The sequence below is a fragment of the Poecilia mexicana genome, unplaced genomic scaffold (assembly GCF_051168715.1).
Source record: "Poecilia mexicana isolate PSO_F unplaced genomic scaffold, ASM5116871v1 scaffold_6, whole genome shotgun sequence".
In the NCBI taxonomy this organism is placed as follows: domain Eukaryota; kingdom Metazoa; phylum Chordata; class Actinopteri; order Cyprinodontiformes; family Poeciliidae; genus Poecilia; species Poecilia mexicana.
In genome coordinates, this window is record NW_028263375.1 from 28,294,686 (window position 1) to 28,314,692 (window position 20,007).

General features: G+C 42.1%; 1 protein-coding gene across 2 annotated transcripts in view; it reads left to right on the plus strand.

Moving 5' to 3' along the window:
• The window catches only part of LOC106924129 (unconventional myosin-IXAb-like), a 142,074-nt gene that overhangs the window by 30,054 nt on the left and 92,013 nt on the right, over nucleotides 1-20,007 (plus strand). For both annotated transcript variants that reach the window (XM_014997669.2, XM_088006523.1), the window contains exon 2: nucleotides 4,820-5,789. In XM_014997669.2, coding sequence (XP_014853155.2) covers nucleotides 4,887-5,789 — 903 coding nt within the window. In that variant the 5' untranslated portion in view covers nucleotides 4,820-4,886. The remainder of the gene's footprint in view (nucleotides 1-4,819; nucleotides 5,790-20,007) is intronic.

A 20,007-nucleotide genomic window follows, 5' to 3' on the forward strand; every position in this document is an offset into this window, starting at 1 on the left:
GGACATCTTTCTTCTCTTTACTCGCTTTTCTCTTGTTTGCTTCGTCACTCAGTACTCCTTTCTATAAATAGTCTACACTAGGAAAGACTTCTGACTTCTTCACTTTTCCACCACCTGACCGACATCTGTGAAGACCTGCGAGAGAGAGACCGAGAGCTGAACCCGTCCACCAGTCAGCTGAGCAGGCTCCACGCTTTCGTTCTCTCCTCACATGAAGGGGATGAGCTCATCAGCTTATAACCTTATCTCAACGCACTGTCAGCACTTTGAATTTGACTGCTAAAACAAAAATGTTTGACTTCCTCTTCACTGATGGCAGATTATTTAGGAAGGTGCCAGAAAACTGTTTTTGTCTTCCCAAAACGTTGCCTGCAAATGTGGGATTTGTGACCCCCCGACTTTCACCAGACCCCGATTATCGGGACGGCTACAAAATCAGCACAGTGATCAAGTTTCTTTTAAACTGATCGTATGTTTCCCTTTGAGTTGGTGGTGTCTTATTGAGAGTTATTTCTGTTTGCTGTTAAACCAAAGGTAATCTCTTGAGGATGTTTTTTCAGATGTAGAATGTGTTGCAGGTTGGAGACTTGGTTAAGAAGTTGATGTCATCTGCATAGTGAAGCACTGCAGCAGCATTATTTCTATTGCTGTCACTCCTGCATAATTGGAACATAGGACGCACACTGCAGCGTGGCAGGAGTATTAGTTGCAAATATTGTCTAACTGTTTTTCCTTAGGACGGTTTGGAACAAGTCGGTCCTGCTTGGGCAGGAAATAAACTGCGATTTTTTTTTTTTTCCTTCTAGAGGATTCATTTTACAGCAGAACACCACGAAGGAATCAGCTGGATGTACATATTCCTCACTTCTAGTCTGTCTGTACTTTAAAAATCGCTAAATGCCAACAATCGCTGGTGTCTTTTCTACTTGTAATACGATACTTCAAGAACCTCATACCAGGATGTCCGGCAATCCTTAAAAATCTTTAACTCTCTTAGTCTGAAACAGAGCACCGGTGATCCAGCCAAATTTGCAGTACCGTAATCCCACCACACTTTTTGGTATAATTCCAAATGTTTCTGAAATGCGAGACGTTGCGCTGTCCAGCCAATATCTGGTTATTATGGTAATTTCATCCCTGCCATAGCAGAAAGTGAAATTAGGGGCAATCTTTGAATAGACGGTAAATTGTGAAAATAACTGGCTAAATATTGAAAGTTCCAGTTGTTATGAATTAATAGGCAAATATATTTACTCAAAGGAGATTTAAAGAACTTTGTACAATTAAAATAAGCAAAAATATCCATGTGAAGATTTTAAATTTAGGACATAAAGGGTTCAGAGTCTTAAATCTAAAATTAAGGCCTTTAAAAATTACTTAAATTCTTGAAAACGTAAGTTGGCCTTGAATACCTTAATCACAGATCTTAAATGCTGTTGTGGTGTAACTATTTACTGCGTAGTTCTTTCACACAACTTTTCTGTTTGGGTTAAGCAAACGTTTGAGTCACACGCAGACATCTTCCTTACGTTCTGTGACCACTGAGTAGCTGCTAATATACCCTTGCTAGCTAGGTAGCTGTGTTTTTTTTTGTTTTTTTTTGCATCTATCATGGGTAAATCTAATTTTATCTCCAAATGACTGGACGACATTCATCTTCTCCTCTGGCTCACCTCTGTTTCCTGACCTGTTCAATGTCTTGTGCGTTCTGCGCAAAAAAGCTTTCCACTAGTATGTAAAATATGCTATTTTCAATTGTACATTTCTGTTGTGAAACTGGTTTTAAGTCTCATCCATAACGGTCTCTAAAAAGCCTTAAATTTGAGTTTGTGAAACTTTCCATCTGACACAAATCTGTTCTTCCGTCGAGAAGTGTTTGACAGATTACAGTAAGCCCTGACTCACTGCCAGCTACAGGCTCTTGTGCCACCGTATGTGTCTGTCATCTGTTTTTATCTGGAAAACTGAGCCGTTTGCTTTCAGCAGCTGGTGACAGGAAGCCATGAGAGTGGTAGCAGTTTTCCAGCATAATGACTTGCTTGGTTAGAGAGACGGCTGAGCTCAGGAAGACCGCAGAAATCAGAAGAGGAACTGCGAGGAAGAGGCTGGAGCAGCTTAGCTTAGTCACTGAACAGTTAAAGATTCACTGTTATGTAAACTCAACTTTTATTACAATGTTATTCCCTCATCAAAAACATACGTGGAGTGTTGCTTTGATTCTTTCATGCATGTTCCAGAAATCCTTTAATCTCCCACGGCGACCATTCGTTGTAAATGGTTCCTCTCACAAAGTGCCGCCTGTCTCCACAAAGCTTCTCCTTGTAGCTGCGGTCTCAAACCGAGCTTCAGCCTCACAGAGCAGCCCTCCTCTTCCAGCTCCTTCAGACTAGTCAGCAGCAATTAGCAAACACCTGGTGGAACTGCTGAGCTTTATTGAACTACTTTTCAGCCCAAAGCTCCTAAAAAACCTAAATGATGACGTGCTGAAGATGGTCAGAAAGAGCATTATCTTCGTAATGAGACACAGGCCCAAATACAAGGCTTCAAATTGCAAAGTCAAGTTTCTTTTAAGTTATGTTTGATGAATAGAGCATTTTTATAACAACTGAAGGTACTGAAATTGGACAATATGCCTGGAAAATACATAATACCGCCATGTTTTCTCTTTATGTCATGTAAACATGTATCTGTTTGATTTTAAATATATGTAACTTCGTTGCGACATTCGATTTGCTTGAGTTCTAATTACAGCAGCTAGCTTGGGAACTTCTATTAATTACTGTTTTGTACAAGGACAAAAACAATCTAGATATGCATTAAAAGAGAGCTCCACCTAGCTAATCTAAATCATGGATGAATTCAGAGACTCCCTGTTAGGAAAACGACTGTAAGAAAGCAGTCAGAGGAAGCTGAAGAAGCCCTGCAGCGTTGATTTGAAGCAACAGATCGGATCGCTCTTTGCCAGCCGCATGGAGAGGACAATCGAGGGACAGCTGTGGAACCTCTGGAGAAGATGATGCAAAGAAGGATTTTGCATAAAATCAGGAAGATTATGGAGAACCCTGATCATCTTCATGAGAAAGTCTTTAGTCAGAGGCCTCTGCAACTTTGCTGTAATACAGACTGCTACAAGATTACATTCTGCAATAACTCTGAAGTATTTTTGAATTAATATGAGTTACAACATTTAATTTCCCTATGGGATCAATAAGGTATGTTTTGAATTGAATTTGAATGCTGACTGTATTTTCTTTCCTCCCCAGAAACCTTGAATTTTTGACTCTGTTCCTATTTTCACAGCTCAGTAGAGAGTGATGGCATCCATTATTTTGAGCTTGTCTCTCTTCTCCAGTCAATCTTTCTCTCCTCAGCTCTTTTCCATCTCTGCTCACACTTCACCTCTTTATTCCCCTCCCTCTCTCCATTGCTGTCTGGAGTTGGTAGATGGCTGCAGACTGCAATAGGTGGTCAGGATTCCTCCAGACAGCAGGAGGGAGAGGAGGATCTGTCTGGAGCGTTCAAAGGCTGCCTCGTCCTTTCCTCTGATACAGTTTCTTTCTTTCCGTCGTTGATGAACTAAAACGTTTTTTTTTTTAATAATCTCCGGTCCTCTTGGGTTCACGTATGCATTCGAATTGCACCAGAGTTTCCTTAAACTGGACAGAGGCCGAGGTTTTTAGGTGAACCTGAGTTTGTTTTTTTGGTTCGCATCAGAGTTCAATTGTTCACACCTCTCCAAGCGAACCGGACTTTCCATGCAAATGCAGTAGAGTTTAATCAAAGCGAACTAAACAGGGCTGGTGTGAATGCATCACTATCTCGTATATCCTTAGGGGTCCCAATAAAAAAGCAATGTAAATATTAGTAACAGAGAAAATAAGATTCAATAGTAGCCCAGGTACAGTTGGATGTTTCTCTTTGTACCAAGCAGACTACCTCTTCACTCCGACGCTGTTCTCTTGCTTCATTCGGAGGAGATCAGTCATTGAAACCAAACTGTGTGTTTGAGTTTGTGAGAGTGTGTGTGTGAGAAAAAGAGTGACAGAATAAAGGGCTGTGTTCACTATCGGCGGGGAAGTTGTGAATTAAACCATTGTCTCTGTCATTGCTACCTCTCTCGTGTTGGAGGTGGCAGCTGTTAATCTTGGCACACTCTTATAGTCCCTGGATTATCACATGGCCACACACACACACACACACACACACACACACATGCGCACACATACGCACACACACACTCCCAGTCTGATAAACTGTGGTTATTCACCTTTAACTTCATTAAACAGCCATTGCCTCTGGCTGTTTTGAATAGCTGTCAACTCTTGTCTTGGTCTTTGACTCTGTCAGGTGCTTCTCTTGTGCGGCGTTAATGGCAGCAGCTTCAGAACGGCCGTTCAGTCGGCCCGCTCTGTGACGGGACGCATCGAAATGCCGTGACTTTACAAGCTCTCCTGTGACTCAAAGTAATGGGAATGCCTGAAGCTGTTAGGATTTGAATGGATGTGTCACAAGTCTGCTTTTGTTTTCTTGAAGTTTCTCAGTGTTGAAATGTTTGTCATATGAAAAATTGCTAATGATTAAACTGACAGAAGAGATGTATGTTTTTTCTAATGCACGTTATCGGCTCAGGTTGACGGATGTGTTGAATACAGGGATATCAGAATACAATCAAAAGTTGTTTAGACTGAATCTGTGTTACATAAAGGACATTTTGAAGAGAACTGAAGAGGTGAAATGTCATATCTGTATTTGTGTGCTCAACATTATGCCGCCATGTTTTAACCTTCATTCTGTCTTTCCCCTTGTCTGTCTCCTCCAGTTGGGATGTCCTGAGTCAGCCCTCCGGTCCCAGAGAGCAGTTTGCCGATGGGACCTGCTGCTCCACCATGAGCTTACAAGATGGCGGCTGCAGCTACGCCAGCAGCGCCAACCTGGCCACCATTACAGGCAGCATGCGGCGGCGCCTGGAGGACCAGGAGTTTACCCTGCGCGTCTATCCGGGCTCGCTGGCCGAGGGCACCATCTACTGCCCGGTCGCCGCCCGCAAAAACACCACCGCCGCCGAGGCCATCGAGTGCCTCATCGAGCGCCTGCGCCTGGATCGCACCAAGTGCTACGTATTGGCCGAGGTAAAGGAGTTCGGTGGGGAGGAATGGATCCTCAACCCGGGAGACTGCCCAGTTCAGCGCATGATGCTGTGGCCGAGAACCGCCCTGGAGAACCGCAGCGGCCTGGGCAGCGGCGAGGACTATCGCTTCCTGCTGCGAGAAAAGAACCTGGACGGGTCTATCCACTACGGCGGAAGCTTGCAGATGTGGCTGCGGGTGACGGAGGAGCGACGGCGCATGGTGGAACGGGGTTTCCTACCCCAGCCCGCCGGGAACGACCCACCATCCGACCTGTGCGCTCTCCCGGAGCTGACCGAGCGCGCCCTTCTGGAGAGCCTGCGCGCCCGCTTCAGGCAGGAGAAGATCTACACTTATGTTGGGAGTATTCTTATCGTGATCAACCCTTTTCAGTTCTTGCCCATCTACAACCCAAAGTACGTCAAACTGTACGACAACCACACGCTGGGGAAGCTGGAGCCGCACATTTACGCCGTGGCAGACGTGGCGTACCACGCCATGTTGCAGCGACGGAAAAACCAGTGCATCGTGATCTCCGGCGAAAGCGGATCGGGCAAAACGCAGAGCACCAACTTCCTCATCCATCACCTGACTGCCCTCAGCCAAAAGGGGTTCGCAAGTGGCGTGGAGCAGATCATCCTGGGAGCAGGACCCGTTTTGGAGGTATGAATCTTACCTAAAACGGTTTTATCACCAAACCAATGCTGGTTTCCACCCGATTTGTTCTCAAGAAATCGATCATTGCACGGTAGGAGATTTTCTTGAAATTTGGAAACATGAAAACGTTTCTGGAAAACATTCACAGAGATTTTGTCTACTGATGATTATGGGGGTTTGAGTACTTTGTCGTGCTTATGTCATTTTCTTTTATCTTTAATCCCGAGGCAATTTTCCTGTAGTTTGCTTTGTAGATCCTCAAATTTGCATAAACGTCCTGAGGGTCTGCGGTTTGTGAGTTTTAAGACAAGCTTGAACAAGTGACGGAAACCTTATAGATTCTTAGTTATCTGTAATTTTGTTCACATTTGTGTGAAAGGAAACCAGAGCAAAAATAATAGCAGGTCCAAGAGGACGAACAAAAGTGTTTTCAGACAGTTTTGAACTTTTTTAGAGCCAGAAAGTATAGATGACTCTAGCGTTTGTCTAGTTTATCCTATTTGTTGTCACTACACTTCAAGATTTTAATTTTTGGCAAAGTAGCACCGAATTAGATGTGTTTTGCTGCTTATCTTTTGGTTTCTTCTAATTGTCTGATCATAATTTCACCTCTCATCTAAAGTGTCATTGCTGGACAAGCCTTATTGCTTCTTTACAGTAACCTTTAAGCCATTGGTGTCCAGTTTCCTGCCTTGGGGCCAGTGTGTTGCATATTTCAGTGAAGCCTTTCCTCTTACACAGCTGATTCAAGTGACTGAATTACCTCAGCTTTCCATCAAAGTCAGCACAGGCCTGATAATGACCCATAAATTTGACTTGGGTTCTTTGAACCAGGGAAACATCTGAAAGGTGCAGGAAATGGAGCTGGACCTCACTATGGGCGTAGCAATATGTCATGCTCTGTACATGACATGACACAGATGACATGTTAGCAATATGTTTGTAAAAACTAAGTAAGTAAACTGAGTAACTTTAAGTAACTCTTGTGTAATAATACTTCCTTTATGAGTCAAAAGGGTCAATGACCAAGAAAAATCCCTACTAGCTAACTGTCACTGCACCGGGCAAATAAAGAACTACTTCTCCTCTTACTTTAAAGAAAGAAGTATAGAGTTTGAGGCATACATTGTTCTAGTCAAGTGTCAGACTTATAGCTTTTACATCTTGTCCAGTATTGCATGTCTGGCTTGTGCTTTTATGGCGTAGGAAGTTGTTGTAGGTGAATAACATTTCAGTATTGACTTCCTGTCCGTTTAACTCGATCACCAGCTGACCACATGTGGAACATGTCGCATTATAGCACTTTTGCATTTACACTGATGGTACAGAAACATTCCAGCAGTGACACAATACTGTTACTTAATGATTGCGACATTATTAAGTGTCACAATAAATAATTATTGAGATCTGTCTTGCACGCCCAGCGTTTGGATCAGGAAGTGAAACTTGCAGCTTCACCTACTTTTTGATAAACTCCGTCAATGATTATCTAATCACTTGGAAGAACTCTGAAAGTGTTGAAATTTATTCCTTAAGTGGTCACCTGATTCTTAAATATAAACCAAGACAAATATGAAACTTTGACATCAGGGGAAAAGTAGCTGACTGAGCAGAACTCTGTGAATCCACACCCCTGATCCCAACACCAAGGAGGTTTTCAGAATGCAAATGTGTCAAAAGCAACACCTGTACAACAAAGTTTTGGCAGGACTTCACTTTCCAAGAGTCCGCCGCATAGAGCAGCCCTTCCCCCGCGATTGCCTCACTCAGCTCCTTCAGACTAGCCAGCAGCAATTAGCAAACACCTAGTGGAACTGCTCATTTGCTGAGCTCATTATAGGAGCTACTTCTCAGTGAGGCACTGGTAAAAACCTTGTTAAAGGGTTAGTAGAGGAGCCATGTTGTAATGACTTCCTGAAGGTGGTGTTTCAGAAAGAGCAGGAGGTTTTAAAGAGACAGAGGCCCAATTTCATGGTTGCATTACAAAGTCAAATATCTTCCAAGTAATTTGATATATATATACATATATATGATTTTTACAATGACTGAAGGTATCATACTTGTGGTATAAAAACACATACCGCTACTCCTTTAAACTTCTCCAAAGTAAGCATAAAATGTAGCATTGTTGCACTTAAAGCTGCAATAAGTAACTTTTATAAAAATATATTTTTACATATTTGTTCAAACTGCCACTATGTCCTAGCAGTATAATACGAGACTGATGATCTGTGAAAAAAATCCATGTATTCTCCCTCCTCTCTGTGTTCCTACTGCCATCTGCAGAAATGCACTTTTTCCAGTCAGAAACAACCAATCAGAGCCAGGATCCATTATGTGTCTATTTGTAGAAAACTCTATAAGGACTCACTACATTTTTCCCCAGCTCATGATGCAGAGCATGAAAGGGAGATTATAAAACCGTCTCCCCAAAACTGAACAGCCTTTACAGACCGTAGACCCTATAGCTGGCTTCGCCACGTAGAACTGCTTTATTTATATTACATGACCTAGAAATGCTTTCCAGATTCTGCATTGAGGGAGTAAAAAAAAGACAAAAAACAAAATAAATGGTATGCTCCCCTAATCCACTCTGGATTATAAATCAACAATGGATTATGGATTATGGATTTTCATTTGTAATTTCATGTTTTGGTGAAGGTCTGTTGAAGGTCTGCGTGTTCCCTTCATGCCAGCAGATGCGGCTCTTTGGACCTCCTGACGGTTTGTTTGTGTCCCTCTGCAGCTCCTGTACTTCCTGTCGGGACGCTCGGCTCGGGCATGTCACGCCGACACCCGGCCATGCGTGTCGACTCCTCTGTGAGGCCCTCAGTTCTGATTGGTCGGATGAGTCTGTCTTACGTGATGCACAGATGGTTTGCCTTACACCAGTGTGAGCTAACTGATATTTTAACCACATAGCTGCAATTGAACCTGGCCATCATGCAGGCCCAGTCGTATTGTTTATTTATTTTTTATTGTGGGTAGATTGAATACCTGACAGAAGTTAAACACCAGAGGCAACAAACGGCGAGGCTTGTTTTGATAAAAACACAGATAACAGGAACGTTACGGTTCTTTCTGAGAAACCAGGCTCTGCTTAGAGCTGTGGGTGGGAGCAGCACTGTGTCCCATGTAATCACTTCCCCTCCAATCACCCATAGGACCAAGGTGTGAGAGTTACATGGCCAAAATTAAAAGAAAAAAATAAAAACATGGCAAAGGGAGGTTTTGTAAACATTAAAAAATATATTTTCTGTAAGGACAACATGGCTAGTTGAGAATTAAAAAAAACAAAGACAATTTTGCTTGGAATGAAAATAAAAGAATCCAACTGTCAGACCATCTAACACTCCTGTTGAAATGTGAGACTCAACCTGCATTAGAAATGATCAAAGAGCCTGACACGCCACTGGTTGTCTCTTTTTTAAGGCAGTCTAATTAAGGTGTCAGTCTGTAACAAAAAATTTACACGGTCACATATACTAAGCAACAGAGACGCATTTATACACAAGTGCTTGAGCAAAAATAGAAATTTTAACAGTATCTGTGATTTTTTTTAACACCAAAAATACATAAAAATAAGAATTTTTCAGAAAACACAAAATTAAAATATTTTGACTGTAAGGAACTCTTTTTCTTTTATAAACTATTGTAACGCATGTTGTGATGCTAACACATGGTGGGTAACAACGTGGTTGAATTTAGCGCTTTAGCATTAGCTTCCGCTAAGTACCATTTTGGGATGACTCTTTAGCGTCGGCTCAACTCATTTTTATGATTAGTACAATCATAAAAAATTGTGCTGGTGTTTTTGTGGTGTCAACGAAGCCCTAACCAGACATGAGTCTGGCACAAAGGCAGAAAGAGAAAGTTTAACAACAAGAAGTTAGCGCTAATGCTTTTGATTCTGGTTAATGAGTTAGGAAGACGCCTCAGTTCCTGAGGAAACTATAACCTACTGGACTAACATGTTGCTAATTTAAGAACAGTTTTTAACAATAACTGTGCTATTTGGTGCTGCAACTGTTTTAAAAAGTAAAGCTGGAAGTCCCATAAATTCCCGGTTCATCTCTGCTTGTGGAGCTCGGGTGTGCAGAGATAAATGTGGGATGAGTTTCTTGGAGTCCAACGTGGCTCACAAAGAATCGCATCTCTGGGGGTAAAACAAATTACTTTTAGCACGAGTACATAACTGCTGAAGTGAACCAGCTGGATTCTTGGTTTTCCATAAGTTGTAATGGCAATTACTGAATGGCTTGTTTTGGTCAGACGATGCTGCTGAAGCTTTGTGGGAGTTTGCTTTTCAGCCTCCAGCAGCCAGGCTGAAAATATGAGATCACCAGGCCTTATTAGATCCAATTCAAATGAATCCCAGATGAAGTATTAAAACTCTGGTCACTTTGGTAGCTCCGTTATGTCGAGTAATAGACGAACTGTTAAAAGCTACTGTTTGTCTTTTTTTAATGCTCTCAAACTGTTCATGTTGTGTTTACGGTTGCATATTACCATACAATGTAATATGTTGTCTCAGTTTGGTGGAGACACAAAGAACGTCGCAGAACAAATGAGCACAAAACTCTGCTTGACAAAAGATGGCACAAACTCACTGGCTGTCAAGTAGATTTTTTTTTTTATTCCTTAATACTTGAAAATTGTAACAGATGTTAAGACGCAGTCATTTCAACTGTACTTTTATCAAGAAAGGAGTCTCAGCTGAAAAAGAAAACATATTTCAGGAGGAGTTATGTCTCACTGGCAGCCCCGGCTGTGGTCGGGCTTCGGTTTGGGAACATTTGTATAAGAGCCTGTAAACTCAGATAAGTCATTCTTTTTGGATTCACTTAAGAAGCTTACTGCCAACCGGATAAATCACGGGGGGAGGGAGGTGGATCCCTCACATGAGTGAAATATTATTTTTTAAACCGTGTACTTTAGAAATGCCTCTTAAATCAAAGCTTTCTGCGTTGGATTGACATAATTAAAAAGTGAATTAAGCGGCACTACGAGGCGCCCTGTTCGGCATCCAGCTAGCGCTGCTTTTCTCTGTTCGAGGCCTTGAAATGAATTTCTTCTTTGCGCTTGAGGGGGAAACAAAACAAAAAACGGGAGGGAAGAACTGATCTTTGGAGTCTGTGATGGGATGAAGATTTAAGCAATTTATGTAGTGAAAACATGATGCAAAGTTTTTCTTTGCTCTTGCAATCTTCCCCTATCTGCAGTTTGGTTTTGGTGTTTTCAACTGTTCATTAAGATCGTTGGTTAGTTTTCACATTAAGTGAATGATCGACAGACAGTGGTCAGCGATATGGATCCATAAATTTATTGCGATATTTTGTGGTGCTATTGTGATAATAGGGCTGGACAATAAGGCATCATGAAATCGGTCTATTGGTAATTATTGATTAGTTTTGTATTTTAAACATCTGAATTACTGCCAGACTTGTGGTGTGACTTTTCATTTCTGTGCCGTTTTTTAATATTTTTTTTTTCTAAGCAAGTTACTCCACAGGTTGTTGCTAGGTAACCAAAGAATGAGTGAGTTGCTAGGTAACCAAAGAATGATTGAGTGAGTTGATGCCACCAGCCTAGCTTAGCGCGCCGTGAGAGGTTGAGGGGCTAAAGCCTTTCCTCTGCCTACATCTCCCAGAATATTCTGTATATTGAATACTCAGATGTATTGTCTATTGATATTGATCATGTGTCTATATATATAATGTATTACTGATTTATTGTCCAGTTGTAGGTTCCAGTAGGACGATTACCATAACAAACCAACCACAGCCACAATGTAATGGATTTAGATTAAGCCATATTCATGTCTCAGAATGGCCCAGTCAAAGTCCGGACCTGAACCACACTTAAAATCCTTGAAAACTGATGTTTACAGAAGCTCTCCATTCAACCTGATTGAGTTTGAGCTTTTTAAAAAAATGTTTTTTATAAGGATAATGTGCAAACATTCCAGTTTGTTTCAGCGTTTCTTGCTCTGTTCTGCGTACCGCCTTCATGCTCACACGTCTGACGAAAGCGACCTGATCGTTCATCTCTGCTGAAGATGCAGTTCGCTGCAGGACGGAGACACTCGCTCAAAATGTCACCCTCTCTGAATTCAAGGACAGAGCAGCATGTGTGTGTGGGTGTGTGTGCGCGTGTCCACGTATGCAGATTCAAAGATTCGTCTCTGTGTCCTTTACGGTTTTAGTGGCGTGTGTGCTGCTGAGCTCACAGAGCCCCTCTGTCCTGACTGAGTAACCAGCCTCAGCTCCAGGCTTCTGCAGGGTTCAGTGTGCTGACCTTTAGCTGCAGCAGCCCTGATCGCTGCCTGACACGTCTCAGAAATGCAGAAGCGCTAACTAGCTCCGTGACATCATAGGAGCGGCATTGTCTAACCATTCTCAATATGCTCTAATAATTTCTTGTCATGTAGAAGCCTTTAATAACCCGCCACAGACTGCAGTTGTATGTAATCTGAGCTGCGTTCAGAGCGAGGCGACACGGATATGAGCATGCAGCAGCGTAGAGCTGATGGGAAGGATGTGGCTTCTGTGTCCACTGGTGTGTGGCAGGCGGAGGATCTTGGATCCAAATTTCTTTCAAGTCGTATTTGATATATGTAGCATTTTTAGAACAACTGAAGGTAAAATAGTTACTATAAAACGGCACTATGTGCCTGGAAAACGCATAATTCTGCCACTTTAAATTGACTGGTTGAGGTGATGCATCTCCAAGAAGACATTAGGCCATCATTAGTTATATTTAAGCTAACATATCTTTTACCCGTCGAAATAACCAAAGTAAAATGAGTCATAAATCGTTTTGTCACATGATATAAGATGTTAATATTGTAGCTATAATCCATTACTTAAGCTGCTCATCCCATCTCTGGCTGAGATGAGACTACAGGTCACTGAAGGGAACCAGCTCAACAAGCATCACCCAGACGGACTCGGGGCTCTTGAGAGGCCGTATAAAAGCCGGTCATTGTTGCCTTGGTGTGGTTGGACTCGTCTAATGCAGCCTCAGCCAAACAGAGCCCTCTTTCACCAGATGGTTCCTATCCAGACGCCTCCCCTTGGTCTCTACCAGGTTGTATTTACCCAGAATGCTCTGCCCTATATTCCACTTCCTGCTTTTTTCTAGCGGTCTTCAGTCCGCTTGGCATTCAGATATGCATTTGAACAGAGTTCACTTCCACCGACGGTTTTTAGAGTTTGGTTTTTTTGGTCCGCATCAGAGTTCGATGTGCATTCACACCTCCCCAAGCGAACCGGACTTTCTAGACAAACACACTGGAGTTGGATTACTTTGAAAGCTTTAAATCCCAGGTAGTCTGAGTTACTGTGGAGAAAGAGCTGCACAGACGCTGTGGGTGAACTCTGTGACCCTGAAAGTCCAGGTGAAATCCATAATGCCTGCGCTGAGGTCTGTAGAGGAAGCCTGCGTGCGAGACAGGACCTTCTCTTTAGGCATGCGTTTATTGCAGGGCGAGTCGCTTCTGCTTCTCGCTCTTGAATGAGGACACTGCTGCTCTGGATGGCTTCCACTGCTCACTCTGCATCATTGTGTGTGTGTGTGTGTGTGTGTGGGGGTGTGTGGGTGTGTGTGTGTGTGCTTGTAGAGGAGAGGTGCCTGTCAGAATGCGTTAGCGGCCAGTTCTGCCGGCCAGCAGCCCAACACGAGACGTTCACCCATGACTGAGTTTGTCCTTGGTCTTTAAACCTCGATGAGACATCCAGAAGCTCTCTGCTATCAGGGCCGAGCGCGGCACGCTGGTTTTATTGCTCATCGTTCGCAGCGTGCCGCCGTGTCTGGGAGAGTGCCCCCTGCAGCGACTGGTCACATTTGCTCCAGCTCATCCTACGCACATCATGGAGTTTTAACTAGGCTGTTGGACGGAAGATACTCCCATTTTTTTTATTTAGATGTAACCAAACTCACTTGGCATTCGGAGTTCATTCTGACTTCTTTGTAAAAGTTAAGGCTTGTTTCCTTTTAACTAAGGATCCACAGAGGAATCTTTTGTTTTTCAGCTTGAACGACTGTAGCAAAATCCTTTCATCTCCTTCTGATTAGTGAATCCTCCAAACCAAATGCGTAACCTAATAAAATGCCACAAACATTTATACCACTTGAAAAAATGCTAACTTTTCAACATTTTTCTTTTTGTATTTGTTACTTTTATTGCAAATCTGTTTTACTGTCACTTCTTGTGGTATTCAATCAACTTCCCTGCGTAAAATAATTTAGTTCTGCATTGGATGTGTATTAATAACAGTCCATCAAACTTTATCTTTATCTAGCTTTATAAATGCAAACTATGTACTTTATAAATATTATAAATTTGAAGAAACGTTTCGATGACCCTAATAACAAAAGCTGGACTTGGTGTCAAACCAGTAGGTGAGGAGAGTTGAAGAAGTTGGGGCTCCTGACAGCTGAGTGCATTAAAAGTTATTTGCAATCTAACTTTAGTTATAAAATTATCAGTTGAGTAAAAATTTTACTTTTTCAAGGAGTAAGCAGTAGTCGGAAATCAAGTTATTTTTCCAAGGTATCTATGCCATCGCTGATGACAACACTCTTCTGTGTGGCTGCTGTTACTGATTGAGGAAAACTCTAAGTTGGTTCATTTTAGTATCAATATGTGATTAAAATGAAGTCAGAGGAAGCACAGAGATGTGAAAAGCCATTTTACAAAGGAGCTTTGTTTTCTACACTTTGACCTGTAATTCAGGAGATGATGGGAAGGTTGATTGTAATATACTTTTGTAACCCCGGTGCAACTTGGAACAACTTAGATATATAAAAATAAGCATTGGCCCTCAAAGCTTTGTTCGTTAGCCTGGTAAGTGCTGCCTAATCACTCAGTCCTCCTTTACTTGCTGGCATCTCTCTGCCTATAATCTGTATCCTGTGGGCTCCAAGCACTTTGCGATGTACTCCTTAACATCTGCTTACATCTTCTCCCACTCTCCTTTTTGCTGGAAGCTAAAAATGTTCTCATTTCTTCTCTGGTAGGATAGTTGACTCAGGCTGGTTTCCTGCTCTTTACTCTGCTTGGTCTGTTTACTGATGCGCCTCGCAAGTTCGTTGCATCCTGCCTTAAAGTCTCGTCTCTGTGCATTTCTCCAACATGAAGTGCCCACTAAGATGCCTGCTTGTAAAAGGACATTTCTTTTGCTGCTCTAGTACTCCTAACTACTGTTCATGGCTGAGGTAATTCAGTATGAACGGTCTGTATTAGAGGTTGTTTCTCTTCCCTCCCTTTTCTCTCGAGGACTCTCCTCATCTCCACCCAGCAGATTTAGTGGAAGGCTTAGGACAGGAAATTGATAGCACAAATAGGCCTGATTCAATTTGAGCCTGTTTACGTGGTGTCACAGCAATCGGGCCCAGATGAGATTACAGCCACGAGGAGCCTCGGTCGGACAAAAGACCATCTGGGCTGATGGAGGCGGTTGAGTAAATTCGATCTGTGTTCAAGGTCTTGACCGTTTGAGACGGTTAACTAGACTTTTGTCTGTTGAACTGAGTCAAGTAAGGAGAATTTTACCTGCCTTTGTGTGTATTACCTGTCCCGTTTTAGAGATTATGTCATTGAAATATTTATTCCTGCACAGTTTACAGAAATATCCCAATGGTTAGTCTCAGACACACTTGAGTGAGTTTGTGTTTTATGTTCTTCTCTGTTTGTGTCTTGCGGTTTAGATCCAATCTTTGAAAAGTTATTTTGAACTCTGTAAGGAAAACAAATTCTGCTTTTGTTTGTGAGTTTCTGGAAGGTTCCTCGAACAAATTGGTAGCTTTGGCGCATAACAACATGGGGGTAAACTTCAAGAATGATTGTACGCAGTCAGATTTGCTGGACACATGGAGGTTAAATCAGGGTCAATACTCAGTTTCCCACAATCACAATGGTAGGCACATTTCCACTGAGCGGTACGGCACAGGCTGGTGTGACTTACAATGCTATTTTTCCTGTTTCTGTTGTAAAAGTGGCCAATATCCATGTCAGTTTCAGGTATAGGACCGTTGGACAATGGTGCAGTACAGTTAGGGTGGAGCTAATGGCATTACACAACATAATGCATTGATTGGGGGACAGAAAAAGATCACTGCTTGTGACAAGACTTACTATTGTGTCATGATTATTGTCACTCTACTAAGATGCTATGCAAGGTGACCCCCAGAAAACTTGTTCAGCCTGGTGGTTGGGTGGTAGGGCAGTCATTCATCCAGCGTGGTTTTGAATTAAAAAATGTTTAAAGTTGACAGGAAACTTGAAAATATCACTTGATAATTATGTACTATTGAATGATTGGAGGATCAATACCTGAACACCAACTATAAAGTCTTAAAAAATGCAAACATTTTAAAAAGGCTTAAATAAATATGCAATGCACAAGTAAAGCCTGGTGGCCCGCCAGGCTTAAGATACACTGGGGGAAATCCTGCTACATTTGGCATTAGGTTTTAACCCTGCCTGCCCAGTGAGAGTCCAGCTAGCGGTGGAAAAACTCTCCAGAATACACCAGACCATGACAGCACAGAACTGCTCAGTGTGGATGAGATATTAAGGCCCCCACGTATTCTAGCGTACTTCACTCTGTGCAGACGCGTGAACGGTGTTCATGTTGAACTGTTTTGTTTCAGACACCAAGCCATAAGGATGAGAGTCGGCACTGGTTGCAAGTGCGCGCATCATCCAGACGGCCTCTTTGTGCCGCAGTAGCTGTTATTTCATGGCTGAACTGGCAGAGAAGAAACGGTGCAACTAGCTCATCAAACTTGCTAGTATTTTTGGATTGTGGGAAATGAAGGAATCCATGCAGTCGGTACGCTTGACTGTGAAATCTCAACCGTTCACAGACGGCGTGGGCAGCGTCCGCTCGGCCATCTTTTGAAACCAGGCTAACAAGGTTTCAAAAGTCTTTAGAAGAGACAGACCAGACCACAGCATGAAACATCCTCCACCATGCCCAACAATGGACACCAGATCCTTTTTCGGATTTGTCCTGTTTTTAAAGGAAAGGTCTAATAATTGACCAAAGTATCCTTAAAAAAAAAAAAAAAACTCAAAGAATTTGTATGTATTTTTGGGATTATATGATCCCGAGCTAGAAAAAATGTTTGGTAATTAACAGGTAGCACCTGATGAAATCTCTTACCTACTGATAATATGCATTTCTACTAGAACTAGGTGTTAAAGATGGATGTTAGAAATTAACAAAAAGACACTTGAGGGATTGTTAAAGGAATCGCTGAGGGTGAAAACAGATTTTAAGTGTTGCCATGTTTAAGGCTTTTCACACATCTTAACCAGGTCCGCCAATAAACCCGGTCGACAGCGTGGCGAACGTGTCCCGGCAGATTCAGAGGTGGTGTGATGGGGTACATAATGGCATTAGTCCTCCTGCATTAATCATCAGGATAAACAGTCATTACGTCTTCAGTCTGAGGGTTTGTCTTGCATTTCCTTTTGTTTTCTTCTCGTCTGGAGCCAGTGCGCTTAGGATCGCAGACCGTTTAGTCCACATAGCTGAGTTTGGGGTGTGTTTGTGAAAAACCTAGGTCACTGGGTGAGCAGATCTCTAAGGCAACATTTTGCACGTCTGTTTTAATTCTAAAGCAAACAACAAATTTTTTTTTAAAAATAACACCACTAGGATAAAAAGACCATAACAAGAAGTCCTTTTATTTTGTGTGCTTACGCTTTTTAAACAAAGCTGAACATTAATAAACTTAGTTTTTTGTCAGAGGACTCTTTGAAATAAAATAAAAGACTCGACAAAAGGAGCGAAAAGCTGCAGTAGCTCCTGAGCTACGTCATCATCTGTGTTTTGTGCGTGAGCTGCACTCGGCTGCTTTTGTCCTTCTGAAGAGTCCTGGATTAAAGACTTTCAGACGACGGCGGTAATAATCTGGTCTCTTGGCGCGCTCACAACAACATAGCTTCTACGCTCAGAGCACCCGAGCATTAAGCCTCCATCCATCAGGTCGCGACAGGCCTTCCTCCTCTTCCTCCTCCTCCTCCGAATGCGGCGCCGTCACGTTGGGCCCGGCCGAGGAAAGCAAAGCCGCGGAGTGAAAAATGAGAGACTGATGGGGATGAATGGTGCAGATGTGCCATTGTGAGCGTCCCGCGACGCGTTTGAGTGGGTGGGAGAATGAAAAGGGCGAGGAGTGGCTGGCGGAGGTTTGAACATGTTCCCAGTGGAGCGGCTGCTTCCACGCAGATCCTGACGGGTGACGGGGATTGTGTGTTCCTGGTACTGGTGCTCTGTGCACACAAAACATGCCACCTGGCCGTCTGTTTACTGGTACCAGTCTGGCTCTAGGATCTAGGTCAGTTAGCTAACTGGGGGAAAAAAAAGTTTCCCTATTAGTTTACAAGTGGAGTGAATAACAGGCTACATGAGAAAAGGCTGTAACAGTAGCTACATTTTTGTTAACCATATTATTGTGTAATTTGGCATTTAAAATAAATTAGCTTAACAGAAAAACGGCAATTGTGAAAAAAATCAAAAGTTTTGCCCTTTAATGAGGTGGTTTTTATTGAAATTTGTTATTTCACAAAACTGCAATGGAAACACTTTTTTTCGCTTCAGACGTGTCACTTGATCAACAACCGGATGTTTCCACTGTGGAGCGAGGAGGGAAGAAGAAGAAAGGAAGTAGTTGGAGGACGACGGCGCGACATGGTTTTTAATGCTGTCTGTGGTATTTATCGGAACTGAGACATTCTCTGTGATTTTAATGTAATGGTTAATTTAGTCACATGTCTCATAATCTTTAAGCCTCCTTATCATTTTTTATCCAACATGACGCTTTATCCTGCTATAAATTACAGACTATACCAAAATGTGTTTGGGTTGTTGGATGGAGTTGTTTTTGGGGAAATTTTGAATCCATTTTTTTTAACTCGTGTTCTTGTTATCCATTGTTTTTTGGATAACAAGAACCCATGATTGTTAACGTGGTACTGATGCTGAAACTCTACTAAAGACTTCTGTTCCTTGTTCTTGCAAAATTTCACCGTGTTCTTGCTGGTTATTAAGAATGAATAAAAATTCATTTCTTTTTGGAATCAATTAAAAAATAATTCGAATCACTGCTGCAAAATTTGCCAAAGAATTTGTCACTCTCATGGATGTGACTGTTAAAAAAAATTTCACTCTGAATCACATTGTTCAGAAAGCCAGTAGTGGCTCTGAATGATCATAAAGTACTGTGGACCATACGTTTTACACTATTGACACAGCAGAGCAGCATGTTATTATTTTACAGTGAACACCTTTTGGAGGCCCGACTCTATAATAAGACGTTTGTGTATTTTCCCTGACATTGACAGCAAACTGTTGGTGGAAAATCAGCAGTGAAACGTGATAACACAGCGTAGCTCCCTTCATGCTGCTTGTAACACCGTTTGATTCAGCTCAGAAATCCTCTGTTTGGCTGATTTATGCTATTATCGGGTGTTTGATGCAGTAAACAAACTAAATCATTGTTTCTATGTTGAAATAGGCTCCTGTGGATTTGTTTTTCTTTATTCCTTTGAAAATTAGCTGTTCTGGTCTTTTCCCTTCTGGTTCCCATCCGTGACTCTGCTGGTGCTATGACCCAATTTTCCTCATGGGAATGATTAAAGTTTAATTTAATCTAATCGGCCATAACGTTACAGTTGATACTTCCTCTGGCTGAAGCTCTGATGGGGTTTTAAGCTGCTCACTGGACGTTGCTTGTTTGGTGGTTTGCACTTTGAATGTGGATTGTGTCTACGTCATATCAAAGGCAGATGAACATTTACTTTTTATAATAGTTCAGAGGTTGCTGATGGAAAGAAATCGTGTAAAATATATAAGTTAGCTTTAACAGTCTTAAGTTAACAAAATGAGGCAGTGGTACACACAATGGAAGAACAAGCTGAAGAGCGCATATTATCCATGTAGTTGAGGGAAATACAAAAACATTATGATGCTGTGATTAATGTGAGGGCGGACAATATTGAATAGCGATAGGCGCGTCTAACATTTGTGATGGATTTCTGGGTTTTGTAAAGTTTTGACCTGCCAGAATCATCTTTAATCAATTTGTACTTCACTAATCGTAGCAAACAGGGAAAACCAACATCTAGTTTTATATCCAGAGAAAGCCCTACTTGTTTATAAATTCTTATTCTTATTAAACATGGGGAACCAATATATAGTTCTATACTTTTATA